Genomic DNA, 14,501 nt, shown 5'->3' with positions numbered 1-14,501 from the left:
GTACACAACAACATCAAGGTTTTTTTTCTCTTTTTTTCTTTTTTTTTCTTTTTTTCTTTTTCTTTCTTCAGCAGATCGATACTGACGTTGTGATATACTAGTAGTATGTGGTCCATATAGTAAAGAAAGTATTAAACAAAGCGTGCACATGTTTCCTGCATCCGCGATCGGTAAAAAACCAACGATTTCGGCAAAAACTCACGATTTAAAAAATAAAATATTTCTTGGGGCGCTGACAAAAACTGGGGCGGACGGGGACGATCATCTAGCTTTTTTTTTTACTTGGCCTTATGTTGAGTGCATGAAAGGCGTCCTCGCATCTTGAAACATGCACATTAGAATCACTATCCAAATACTTCACCCTTGTCTAGTGTACTACGTATGTTATTTTAGGAGCGTGTACGGGTTCCAGACGTCCATCAACTCCTTTCTGCCGGGTTTTTCAGCTACTAGCATTCAAATTTTAATTATGTATTGTTGTGTTGACACTCGATCGACCACCAAGCGGATGTACGAAACCACGTCATTCCGGAAGAAATCTTCGCATGAACACTTCTTGCTCGTACTGCAAGCTATTTGAACGTATGATTATTATGATGATGCATCGATGATGGTTCGACCACGTTCGACAGGTTGATTTATTTCGCAAATCCAAACGGGACTTTCTTCCCAATAACAAGCCACAGGCACCGATAGCGTGTGCTTTATGTATTGTTGGGGTGGTGGTGGATTGCCTTGCCTGGTTCCTGTGCGGTTGCTGCGAATGGGCTTTACTTAGAGAACGACAAAAGGTTTCGACGGCTCAGATTCGGAACAGAACATTTCACGTGCGTCCCGATGCAGGTTGCATCATGGTGTGGAGTAAGGACAAAGTGATCGGATCTTCGATCGCACATGTTTTGTTATCTGTCGTCAGCTGGGCTGTACTGATTACAGCACGCCAAGGTGATCCAGTGGAACACCTTAAAGCTTGGCCAATTCGACCAGTTCCGGATGCCATTCTTCTAGAGAGTGGCGAATATGTAACCACTGCGAAAGTGCTAATCGACGAGGCTGTCATGTTTCGAGAAAACAACCGAAGTAAGTACACTCCGCATCTGATGTACATCTACAAATATGTACGCAATGGAAAACTCTACTTTGAAGTGTCGGTATACGATATAAGCCACGCAAGCGGTCAAACCTGGAGAGTGTTTGAGCGTGAAATTAGCCTGATCGAAACTATCGGACCAAAGTGTTCTTCCTCGCGGATCAGTATGCCGAGCATAGCTGTGTCTCCATCCAAGCATCAGGTAATTCTACACGGTTTTGGTCCTGGCGAATGTGCCAACCTGCTTCTAGTGTATGAGGACAGAAAAACCAGAGTCATTAGAACACAGCAGCAGCAGCAGGGGACTCCCCTAGTAAGCGAGTTTGGATCTGCTCTGGTCACCATCCCTATAATAGACCCTCTCCGTGGGAGTTATTCAGACGAAATGTTTTACCTGGTGTCTTATGGAGGTTGTTCGTCGAAATTCTATTCTGCAATCACACGCCGCTGCACGCATTCATCCAATAACTTGCATCGTTTACTCGTACGGGGACACGTCTTCGGCGAGTGGGAGTACATTGATTTTGAGGTGAAGAGAAGCAAGAACCCAGAATCTTCAGTATTCTCGAGGCTCTTCCATGACAGTGCGAATTCCATGCTGTTGTTTGGTGGAGTGAAGCGGAATGAAAGCACCACACCTTTGAATTTCGGAATCTGGAGATTCAACCTCTCATCGTTGGTCTGGATAGAGGTGATCAACTTAGATATCTCGTTAAAATATGATAAAGATGTAATGGTAGCCAGCTACAAGGCAGCGAAGAGCAAGTTCATTATTTATTGGCCACGCAAGGGAACAATAATTTGTTGCGATGTATTGCGAAGCCTTGCCAGCTGTGCAAAGCCAGTAACTGGAAAACGCTTGATGGCCTACACTCATTCTCAGTTTCTTAACTACCAAATTTCGTCTGGCCCTAGACGTGTCTTTTTCGTTGGAAGAACACACCGTATCATATCGACTATAGTGTATAAAATCCTCCAACAGACCACAAAAGTTGACCAAATGGAGTTATCCCATGTATATAAAGTTTCAGAAGATTTCCTTGGTTTTAAAACTGGTTCCTCTGCGAAGAAAGTTCCCGGCATCCTAGTACCGTCCAGTTCCGTTGGCAAGATGAGATACGTGTTCTTTGGAGTGGGAACACCTCTACCGTCTGGTCCAACTGCCATGGCTGTATGGATATTACAAAACGTACCTGGGTCCAGGACCGATTTTGTCTACACACTGCTCTACCCAAGCCCAGCGCCTTCTATCCCTCGACGCAAATGTCATACGGTAACTTTGGTGGGGAACGACACAGCAATCCTGTACGGAGGCAGACAACAGGTTGCCAACAGGTTCTCACCTACTGGTGCTGTGAAAAAGACCGACCCAAATCCCTGGTGCTATTCTCTGCAGATGCACGCTTGGAAGAAAGGTAATGTCACTGCGTCTAGCTTCCCGCCTCCCCGAACACAGCACATAGCATTCCAATACAACTCAACCACCATTGTTGTGCACGGTGGACTAGTCAGCAAGGAATTTCGCGATTTGGCTGTACGTGACTTGTGGATGTTCGTCCTTGACGATGCAGAGCGCTGCCAGGGAAGGTGGCACAACCTTACAGCTCATGTGAAGACCGGCAAACTACCAAAACAATATGGTCATTCAGTAACACGTGCTGAAAATGGAGTATTTCTCTATGGAGGTGAGTTTCAATCACCTTCCATACTTACCTTCCTTGCCGTACATTCACCAAGCCAAGTGGTAGTCCAGCCTATTCCGATTAGCCCCAGTATTCCAAATCGCTGGGACCATAGTCTTTCATATTTCAGCAATGATTTGATTCTACTGGGTGGCATGCACAGGATTTGTGGCACTCCGACGGAGGCAGAATGGGCACTGCTGATGTCCGTACAAACAAATGAAACTTCTACCGTGGTTACCTGGACAAAATTCTTTGACGTCGAAATCTTGTCACATACTGTGCTTCGGGATAAGATTTTTGGTGGTTTTAGAATTACTGTCAATGACACGGAACAAGTCAGCATTCTCAACACTACTGGATTGTGTCCTATTGGACATGCACGAGATCGACACAATGCATGTCATCCATGTGCCATTGGGTATTACTCAGCCACTCTTCAACAAGAGTGTACTATATGCAAACAGTCACTAACAACCACTGCCGAGGCAGCAGCTTACTGTGTTTCGAAAGGCCCATGCGATAGGGACACTTGCAATGGACATGGTGACTGTATCGGCGATTATATCACCTTCAAACATCTATGTGTTTGCAAATTTGGATATCTTCCCGATGATGACTGCAAGACACCATCCATCTACCTGGCCCTGATGGCTGCTTTTGTTTTCACGTCCACTCTAACTATACTCACCATTGCTCTCATTCAGTTCTTCAGAAAGAGGAGAGCCCTCAATGCAAAGGAAATTGAATTAGTCAAAACAAACCGTGATCTCTACCGTTCCAACCGAAAACTCAGTCAACTTGATCATGGAACATGCATTGCCTGGTCGGATCTGGAGATCAAGAAACAACTCGCTACTGGGAGATTCAGTAAAGTGATACTTGCAAAGTTAGGCGATATCACTGTGGTGGTTAAACAACTACCAAAATTCGTTGCCACTGCATCACCCGATGACGCCTTTATCCGAGAAGCTGAAGTTCTTCGAACATTACGTCACCCCAATATCGTCATGTTCTTTGGAGCTGGAAGGGACACAAGATCGGGTTGCCCTTTTCTGGTGATGGAATATTTAAGACGAGGCTCCCTCTACGATGTTATCCATGATGAATCCAAAGTGATTGAACACATCGATCGCCTTCGCTTTTCCCTGGATGCTGCACGTGGAATCAAGTACCTGCACAGTACAAGTCCTCCAAGAATTCATCGTGATATCAAGTCAGCCAACATGCTGGTCAGTGATAAATGGGTGGTGAAAGTAGCTGACATGGAGACAACACGATTTCTTGCAATCCTCCGGGCTAACACTGATCCAAAGGAGACCTCACCCAGTGCTGCGAACGGAGAAATGGATCGTCCTACACGAACTACATCCTTCACAAGCCAGGAATCTGATCTACTGACAACACCCCTTCTAGCTACCACAGACACAGTGCTCGCTGATGACAGCCATGGTAACACTCAGGACAGGCACAGAGACACAGAGGGTATGACATCACGTATTGGAATGACGTGTGGAGTAGGCACTGATCGCTGGAGATCACCTGAATCTATCAAGAAGAATCTCTACACGGAGAAACACGATGTTTACAGGTAATCATCAAGAACAGGTTTAGACCCAGAATTAACTTAAAATAGCTTCGGTATGCTCACAAACACGTCATGCACACTATCCTAGGCATAACAGTCATTATACTTGCTCAAGAAGATTCCCTAGAGGCAAAGCCTCTCGAATCCTTCAAGTGATACAAAAGCAGAACAGTGCTCATATCCGCAGACCTGTGAGAGCTCGATCTAAAAATTATTTTCATGTAAGCTCAGCCCTGTAGATGTGCAATGTCCACACACAGTGCTGACTTGGGCACCCAAGCACTAGAGGATACTTTGATGTGTATAGTTCGACCTTTCAAACGGTTTCCCCATTCTATTGTGTGTGGTCTATAGCATATTTTTAGTGCCCTCCTAGTAAAGGTGAGGTGCTAACCTACCAGGGCTGTAGTGCAGTGGCACATCTGAGCAGAGTTATTGACACTTCCAAGGTCCAAGAGATAAAAAATCTCTACTTTATTCCTGAAAGGGCTGATCTACTGTATATCCAAGCCAAGGTCAAATGACTTGGATGGCAAACATGTATGCAGGGCATTAAATACATGTAATAGTCCATTGCACCCCAGAATGGAGTGTTATATCCTTGTGTTCTGTCTTGCCTCCTGGGCCCCACTCCTAGAATGATCCCAACCTAGCCTGGATTTGCATGGGACATTTTGACCTGTATTTGGAAGTTCCCATGTTGAGCTCAGCCCTAGAACCCCAGTTTCCTCCTATCATGGATGCAACTTTTAACCACCTCTGCCCCACCGAGGTCTAGTCCATCTTGGCTCGAAATATTTCTAGAAGCAAATCAGATACGCATGTAAGGATGTCAGGAGTTTCCAAGGCAATACACCTGAAACCCTGTGCAAGTTTGAACCTCCATACACTTCTTAACCCGTGATCTTCACCTTCTTTGTTTCCTTGCAGTTTTGGTGTGGTGATGTGGGAGCTGAGCACTCGTCAGATACCCTATGGACATCTGCACAACTCAGATGATGTACTTGATGAAATTGCAGGTGGTAGCAAACTGATCTTTCCACCCAGCATCCGCTATGCCTATCGTCATCTTGCTGAACAGTGCATCAAGACGGATCCTGAAGAACGACCGTGTATGCATCGTGTAGTCCACGAGTTGACCTCACAATTGGATTCCTTTTGAATTGAACCAGCACCAGTACGGATGTTTGTAGTCCAGGAGTGCACCTCGCAACTAGATCCCATTTTGAATCTCACAAGGTGCATTGGGTCTTCAACAAGCGTGCATGCACCATGGCTTTGCGTGTATCGTGGTGGCGATCAGGCATCCTGACGGGACACACGAACTAAGCCAGGCACACAAATTCACAATGTTTTAGCCACTTCACCCAACCTTGACTGAAAACAGTGTACACCGTATATTTCTGTTGAAGTGGACGTAACTCTCACTATAATATGCTTGCTTGAAGATCAGGTCCAATTAGTTACGATAATGCTGGACTATTTGCACGCATCACATGCCGTCCCCGTCCCCTTGTCTCTCGCGCGGAATCATGGATCTTTGAATGTCACTATCATTTTTACACGAAGAGTATCATGTACATGGAGAACCCCTATCTGCGTATATAGTTGTTGTTTTGGCACCTAACATGTCACGTGATGTGGCTTTGACTTTGGCATTAGCCTGATTAGGTATGTTACGGTATTCCACTGTTGCATGTTGATATACTTGAAATTAATTCATTGTTCAGTGTTGCAGTTCGCACGTTTTGGCTTCATGTACATTTTTGTACTTGAGTATGTTGTTTACTGTTTGTCACCACATTATGTCATATGCTGCTTTTCTCAATGTTGCGTTCTTGCAGCATCCTCCTCACGCACGCACCTAGTGTTACTGCATTGTGCTTATCCATGCGTTTTCATGCATTCTGATACTGTAAATATACAAATTTTCTGCAGCTATTTAATTTCGGCTATATTCGGCACCGACCCGAAACGCCTAAATTAAAACGCCGATGAAATTTTTCACAGCATCTGTCGCACTATCATGCCCTCTACCCCACGCCGAAAATAAATCGCCGCCGAAATGTCAAAAATCGTGAAGTGCCGAAATTTTGCAGCGCCGAAATTTTGTATATTTACAGTATGAGTCGAGTATCCACACCTGACCGGCAGTCGGGAAAGTTGGCATACACGTTCTACATAATCAGTGTCACACTCTCACCGATTTACCATTGTGGAAAACTCACCTTCCACAGGTAGGGTGTGTTGGTTACTACTGGGCAGCTGGCGCTTTTCCTGCCGACTTGATGCTTGACCGACTCACGACTACTTCTCACGGCATTAGTTCTAGTTCGTCCTAATAACCGCTTGCTTGCTGACCAACAAGAGTCTTGTTCTTCAGCCAACGTTTACAACAATAGTGATCATTAATTCTTTGCTATCCATCTGACACTTAAAACTATAGTATAAGGTGGCGGATGAGAACGTATGGGTGGGCGTGTCAAGTCGTGCAGCGATTACACACAAAAATCTACCTCATTCTCTTTCCCGGATTTATGTTGAGTGCGTGAAAGCTAAGGCGTCATCGCATCTTGAAACATGCACATTAGAATCACTATCCAAATACTTCTTCCTTGTCTAGTGTACTACGTATGCCATTTAAGGAGCGTGTACGGGTTCCAGACGTCGACGTCCATCAACTACCTTCCGCCCGGCGTTTGTGGATTCTACATGTACTAGCATTCAAAATTTAATACGTATTGTTGTGATAACGCTTGATCGACCACGAAGCGGATGTACGAAACCACGTCATTCCTGAAAACATCTTCGCATGAACACTTCCTGCTCGTACTGCACGTTTTTGAACGTTTGATGATAATTACATGTGTGATGATGATGATGGTTCGACAGGTTGATTTATTTCGCAAATCCAAACGGGACTTACTTCCCAATACCAAGCTACAAGCAAGCATAGCGTGTGCTTTATGTATTGTTGGGGTGGTGGATTGACTTGCCTGTTCCTGTGCGGTGGCTGCGAATATGCTTTACTTAGGGAACAGCAAAGGGTTTCGACGGCTCAGATTCGGAACAGAACATTTCACATGCGTCCCGATGCAGGTAGCATCATGGTGTGGAGTAAGGACAAACCGATCCGATCTTCGATCGCATGTGTTTTGTTATTATTATTTATTATTTAGACTTTATTTGAAGGATTCTCCAAAAGTAAATGGATACTTATCGGGGGAGTTTCCTGGAAGGGTGGATGAGACGAAAGGGAAGTGAAAAGGGAGAAGGGAAAATAGTACTTAGCATTTTTTTCTGCCGTGAGCTGGGCTGTATTGATTACAGCACGCCAAGGTGATCCAATGGGACATGTTTTAGCTTTTCCAATCCGATACAAGGAGAATACATGGGTTCCAGACGTCCAGCCAAGTTGGCTGAACGTCTGGAATCCATGTATTCTCTGAGTTGGCAACTCCTTTCCGTCTCGGCTAGTGTTGTGATGTCGCTAGAGCTAGGGTAGCGTGCTTGTACCAGTGTAGTAATAGTCAGCTCTACCAGCCCTCAACTCCTTGGCCAAATCAGCACAGGAGGCTCGAGGGTACGAACGGTTGTTGGAACACTCCTTCGGGTTACACATACCAAGCGTTCCTGCTAAAGTCGTGGCCAAAGAAATCCGACCCGTGAGCCGAAAACAGCGCCAAGGCTCATGCTGCCCCTGCAGCCCGGCGCCCTCAGATGGTTTTTGGAGTTAAATACAGTGGATGATATGGAAATGGAAGCTCCACTATTTTGACTGCTGGCTAGTAGTGGGTTTGATGTTTTTGGCTACGACTGTACATGTATTTAACACGGTACGCTGAAAGCCAGAGAGTTACAGTAACTCAACAGTTTAAAAAGCAAATAGTGCACTCCTTCTCCTCTCCCTGCTTGCAAGTTGACGTGATGACGATAGGTGCCACTAGAGTCATGGCAGGGATTAGGGACAAACTGATCAGATATTACTTGATCGTCGCCATCTTCCTTTCAGTCTTCAACTGGGCTGTTTTGGCCAACCCACGCCAAGGTGATCCGCTGAAATACGTCACAGCTGGCCTAATTGAACCGGTTAGTCCAGACATGTACCCTGCCCGTTCCCCCATAAAATTACCACCGAAACTTCTCAACGAGGCCGTCATGTTCCGAGAAAATACCCGAAGCAAGTTCACTCTCCATCTCATGTACATCGTCAGAAAGGTAACTTATATATCAACGTACTTGGATGTTGCAGTGTACGACATAAGTTATATGCGAGGTCAAACCTGGCGATTGTTTGAGCGTGAAATTAACCTTTTTTCAACACTGGGGTCGAGGTGTTCCTTTTCGCGGTTCAGTATACCGAGCATAGCTGTGTCTCCATCCAAGCATCAGGTAATTCTACATGGTTTTGGTCCTGGTGAATGTGCCAACCTGCTTCTGGTGTACCAGGACAGAAAAACCAGAGTCATTGGAGCGGAACAGACACCAGGGAAACACCACATCGGCAATTTTGGATCTGTTCTAGTCACCATTCCCGTGCCAAGTCTGCTGGAAAGAAAGTTTAACCTGTCGGCATCGACGTTCTACCTCATCTCCTTGGGGGGGGGATGTTCGTGGGAAGTCTTTGTTCGATCCAAGGAGCTTTGCGCACAGTCGTCTAGTAGCTTGCATCGTCTTCTCGTACAGGATTATGTGGCCGGGGAGTGGGAATTTGTTCAGACGAGCGGAATCAAGAAACTGAAACGTTCACTTTTCACCAGACTCTACCCTGACGACGATAATTTAATACTGATTTTCGGCGGGATAAGTCAATATGCAAGACGTAAAGCAAGCGCCAGCCTGTTCACCATGGTTATCCAGAGATTCGACATTTTTACGTCAACTTGGATCCAGCTGAAAACCAATACCATACATTATGACTTGTCAGGACGGGAGGATTATTTCAAACGTGTGGAGAGCGTATCGTATGTACGGGCATCACGAAGGTGGTTGACCTTATATTGGGCTTGGCCAAGCTTATTCATGTCTTGCAGTATTGGGGAAACGGCAGTAAACTGCGAGAGGCCCGTTACTCCACAATCCTCCGTATTGTTCTATATTGGTGACACCTTCCAACTGTCTTTCGGACAGGGAAATGTATTCCTTGTGAGGACAAATTCCAGGATCATAAAGACCATCATTTCTGAAGTCTATGAAGCAAACAAAACCATTCAGCGGTGGGATTTTGTTGACATAAAAGCACAAATACCACAGCATTTCCCTGGTTTTGCAACTGCCAGCGCTATTTCGACGCCAGCCATTCTGGTTCCCACCGGCACCGTTCGGTCACGGACTTATGTGTTTTTTGGTTCCCCCGGGAACACCGCGCTATTTTCCGCGATGCCTACGTGGATCTTAGAAACACGATCGGGAACGACGGGCTTTCGGTACACTGTCTTTCACCCAAGGCCTGGGCCTGATATTCCTCAACGCATCGGCCATACTGTTACCTTAATGACAAACAGCACCGCCATATTGTACGGTGGTTCAAATGTACATGTTCCCAGTTTGCGTGTGGAGAAGGATCCTTATCCCTGGTGCTTTAACCTTCAGCAACACTTCTGGACTAAAGCTACTTTCACCACTGGCAACGTTCCCACTGCCAGAAAGCAACACGTCTCATTCCGATATAACGCAACTGCCATGATTATACACGGTGGCGTACAAATATACCAGCCGGACGACTTAGGATTTGAACCTAGGATTCTAGGTGAGTTATGGGTGTTCATCGTTGATGATGAAGATCAATGTCAAGGCCGATGGCACAACCTCACAGCTCATGTCAAGAAAGGACATCTCCCAAGACAATACAGTCACACTGCCACACCTACAGATGGCGGAGTTATTCTATATGGGGGAGCATATCCAACATCTCCTGTGCTCAGACCTTCTGTGCTCACGTTCCTTTGTATACGATCACTGAGCGAAGTGCTGGTCCACGATATCCTCATTAGTCCAAGCATCCCTACTCGTATTGGTCACAGTCTGTCGTATTTCAACTCTGATTTGATCTTACTAGGCGGTGAGCAACATGAAGGTCGTGGTCCAAGGGTGACAACAGCTAAATGGGCATTACTGATATCTTTCCGAACAAATGTCACTTCTACGGTGGCTACTTGGACTAGATTCTTCCAATCCATAATATCGGGTCATACTGTACTGGGTGATACGGTATTCGGTGGCGATGTAATCAATCCCAGGGAACTTAGCCACTTTAGTATTCTCAACACCACTGGACTGTGTCCTATTGGACATGAACGAGATCAAAACAACACCTGCCACCCATGTGCCATTGGGTATTACTCAGCCAGCCTTCAACAACAATGTACAAAATGCAACCAATCACTGACAACCAGCAGTGTGGCATCCAGTCATTGTGTACCCGAGGGCCCGTGCAAGCCACACATCTGTAACCATGGTAACTGTATCGTCGACGAAGTCAACTTCAAACATATCTGTGTATGCCAATTCGGATATCTTCCCGATGATGACTGCAAGACACCATCCATCTACCTGGCCTTGATGGCAGCTCTTGTTTTCACGTCCACTCTAACTATACTCACCATTGCTCTCATTCAGTTCTTGAGGAAGAGGAGAGCCCTCAATGCCAAGGAACTTGAATTAGTCAAGACCAACCGTGACCTCTACCGTTCCAAACGAAAACTTAGTCAACTTGATCATGGAACATACATTGCCTGGTCGGATATGAAGATCAAGAAACAACTCGCTACTGGGAGATTCAGTAAAGTATTACTAGCAGAGTTAGGCGATATCACTGTTGTGGTTAAACGACTACCAACATTCGTTGCCACTGCATCACCCGATGACGCCTTTATCCGAGAAGCTGAAGTTCTTCGTACTTTACGTCACCCCAATATTGTCATGTTCTTGGGAGCTGGAAGGGACAAAAGATCAGGCTGCCCTTTTCTGGTGATGGAGTATTTAAGACGAGGCTCACTCTACGATGTTATCCATGGTGAATCCAAGGTGATTGAACACATCGATCGCCTTCGCTTTTCCCTGGATGCTGCACGTGGAATCAAGTACCTGCACAGTACAAGTCCTCCAAGAATTCATCGTGATATCAAGTCAGCCAACATGCTGGTCAGTGATAAATGGGTGGTGAAAGTAGCTGACATGGAGACAACACGATTTCTTGCAATCCTCCGGGCTAACACTGATCCAAAGGAGACCTCACCCAGTGCTGCGAACGGAGAAATGGATCGTCCTACACGAACTACATCCTTCACAAGCCAGGAATCTGATCTGCTGACAACACCCCTTCTAGCTACCACAGGCACAGTGCTCGCTGATGACAGCCATGGTAACACTCAGGACAGGCACAGAGACACAGAGGGTATGACATCACGTATTGGAATGACGTGTGGAGTAGGCACTGATCGCTGGAGATCACCTGAATCTATCAAGAAGAATCTCTACACGGAGAAACACGATGTTTACAGGTAATCATCAAGAACAGGTTTAGACCCAGAATTAACTTAAAATAGCTTCGGTACGCTCACAAACACATCATGCACACTATCCTAGGCATAACAGTCATTATACTTGCTCAAGAAGATTCCCGAGAAGCAAAGCCTCTCGAATCCTTCAAGTAATATAAATACAAAAGCAGAACAGTGCTCATATCGGCAAACCTGTGAGAGCTCGATCTAAAAATTATTTTCATGTATGCCCAGCCCTGTGGATGTGCAATGTCCACACACAGTGCTGACTTGGGCACCCAAGCACTAGAGGATACTTTGATGTGTATAGTTCAACCTTCGTTTCCCCATTCTGAGCAGAGTTATTGACACTTCCAAGGTCCAGGATATAAAAATATCCACCTTTTGCTTGAAAGATCTGATCTACTGTATATCCAAGCCAAGGGCAAATGACTTGGATGGCAAACATCTACATGCATGTAGGGTATTAAATACATGTCAATTAATAATAATAAATTTTAATAATCTATTGCACCCCAGAATGGAGTGTTGTATCCTTGTGTTCTGTCTTGCCCCCAGGACGCCCACTCCCAGAATGATCCCTACCTAGCCTGGATTTGCATGGGACATTTTGACCTGTATTTGAAAGTTCCCAAATTGAGCTCAGCCCTAGAACCCCAGGTTCCTCCTACTATGGATGCAACTTTTAACCACCTCTGCCCCACCGAGGTCTAGTCCATCTGGGCTCGAAATATTTCTGGAAGCAAATCAGATACGCATGTAAGCATGCCAGGAGTTTCCAAGGCAATACACCTGAAACCCTATGCATGTGTGAACCTCCGTACACTTCTTATCCCCTAATCTTCACATTCTTTATTTCCATGCAGCTTTGGCGTGGTGATGTGGGAGCTGAGCACTCGTCAGATACCCTATGGACATCTGCACAACTCAGATGATGTACTTGATGAAATTGCAGGTGGTAGCAAACTGATCTTTCCACCCAGCATCCGCTATGCATATCGTCATCTTGCTGAACAGTGCATCAAGACGGATCCTGAAGAACGACCATCTATGCATCGCGTAGTCCACGAGTTGACCTCACAATTGGATTCCTTTTGAATTGAACCAGCACCAGTACGGATGTTTGTAGTCCAGGAGTGCACCTCGCAACTAGATCCCATTTGAATCTCACAAGGTGCATTGGGTCTTCAACAAGCGTGCACCATGGCTTTGCGTGTATCGTGGTGATGATCAGGCATCCTGACCAGACACACGAACTTAGCAAAGCACACAAAATCACAATGTGTTAGCCACTTCACCCAACCTTGACTGACAACCGTGTATGTCTGTTGAAGCGGAGGTAACTCTCACTATAAAATGCATGCTTGAAGATCAGGTCCAATTAGTCACGATAATGCTGGACTATTTGCACGCGTCACATGCAGCCCCGTCCCCTTTTCTCTCGCGCGGAATCATGGATCTTTGAATGTCACTATCATTATCACAGGAAAAGTACATGTAAATGGAGAACCCTTATCTGCGTATTTAGTTGTTGTTTTGGCACCTAACATGTCACGTGATGTGGCTTTGACTTTGGCATTGATTACGTATACTATTCCACTGTTGCTATACTTGAAATTAATGCATTGTTCAGTGTTGCAGTTCGCACGTTTTGGCTTCATATCTGCCGTTTCTTGTTTGTCACCACCTGTGCTGCTTTTCTGCACGTTGCGTTCTTGCAACATTGTCCTCACGCACGCACCTAGTGCTACTGTATTGTGCTTATCCATGCGTTTTCCTGCATTCTGATAGGAGTCGACTATCCACACCTGACCGGCAGTGGGGACAGTGGTCATACACGTTCTATATAATCAGTGTCACACTCTCACCCATTTACCATGTTAACCATTGTGGAAAACTCACCTTCCACTGGTAGGGGGTGTTACTGCCTACGGGGCAGCTGGCGCTTTTCCTGCCGACTTGATGCTTGACCCACTCACGATTATTTCTCACGGCATTAGTTCTAGTTCTTCCTTATAACCGCTTGCTTGCTGACCAAGAAGAGTCTTATTCTTCAGTCAACGTTTACAATAAAATAGTGATCATGCTATCCTTTAATTTGAATTAGTGATGGTATGAATGGTGTTTTCTTCGAACGAGTATTCACTCGAATATTGCTTTGACGAACGAACGAATCTTCTATATTCTTCTGATGTGCCTCGACCACTCCACTCAGTTTGACCCAACATTCACGTTGCATACGGATCATGTTGATAGTCAATACCCACTGGTTAAAGAGCAGAGGTAACGTAAGAACAAGCTTCACAGTTCTCAGAACATAATATGTATGTTGGACTCAGTAGAGCGTCCACGCCGTCCAGCCCCCATAATGATGTCCATCCCCTCTACAGAGTCCATTGGTCCAAAAATCCATTAAACACAGTCCAAACTTGGAATCAACTGTAAGTTCAAAGTTTAGATGGACATCACTCCCTGTATAGAGTCGAGCCAATTGGCTCCCCCTACATAGAGTTTATTGGTCCAAAATCCACTATACACAGTCCATACTTGGAATCAACTATAAAGAGTCTTTATGTGGACAACCCTCCATGAGTAAAGTCTTGCCAATTAGGCATCCCCTATACAGAGTTCAAAATTAG

General features: G+C 45.4%; 2 protein-coding genes across 2 annotated transcripts; both read left to right on the top strand.

Moving 5' to 3' along the window:
* Positions 1-1,134: 1,134 nt before the first annotated feature.
* On the top strand, positions 1,135-6,637 carry LOC135817183 (uncharacterized). The gene is made up of 2 exons (XM_065330316.1): positions 1,135-4,363; positions 5,291-6,637. The coding sequence occupies exons 1-2, from the start codon at positions 1,257-1,259 to the stop codon at positions 5,520-5,522; spliced, it is 3,339 nt and encodes a 1,112-aa protein (XP_065186388.1). The 5' UTR covers positions 1,135-1,256; the 3' UTR covers positions 5,523-6,637.
* Positions 6,638-8,467: 1,830 nt separating this feature from the next.
* On the top strand, positions 8,468-13,913 carry LOC135817129 (uncharacterized). Its single transcript, XM_065330255.1, has 2 exons — positions 8,468-11,862; positions 12,729-13,913. The coding sequence occupies exons 1-2, from the start codon at positions 8,519-8,521 to the stop codon at positions 12,958-12,960; spliced, it is 3,576 nt and encodes a 1,191-aa protein (XP_065186327.1). The 5' UTR covers positions 8,468-8,518; the 3' UTR covers positions 12,961-13,913.
* Positions 13,914-14,501: the final 588 nt, after the last annotated feature.

The sequence above is a fragment of the Sycon ciliatum genome, chromosome 1, assembly GCF_964019385.1.
Source record: "Sycon ciliatum chromosome 1, ocSycCili1.1, whole genome shotgun sequence".
In the NCBI taxonomy this organism is placed as follows: domain Eukaryota; kingdom Metazoa; phylum Porifera; class Calcarea; order Leucosolenida; family Sycettidae; genus Sycon; species Sycon ciliatum.
This window is presented reverse-complemented; position numbering and strand designations above follow the sequence as displayed.

Excerpts from the sequence above, each read along its gene's own strand:
- LOC135817183 (XM_065330316.1), top strand. The coding sequence starts at position 1,257 with ATGCCGAGCATAGCTGTGTCTCCATCCAAGCATCAGGTAATTCTACAC. Across the intron at positions 4,364-5,290 it reads GAGAAACACGATGTTTACAG|TTTTGGTGTGGTGATGTGGG; the intron begins GTAATCATCAAG and ends GTTTCCTTGCAG.
- LOC135817129 (XM_065330255.1), top strand. The coding sequence starts at position 8,519 with ATGTTCCGAGAAAATACCCGAAGCAAGTTCACTCTCCATCTCATGTAC. Across the intron at positions 11,863-12,728 it reads GAGAAACACGATGTTTACAG|CTTTGGCGTGGTGATGTGGG; the intron begins GTAATCATCAAG and ends ATTTCCATGCAG.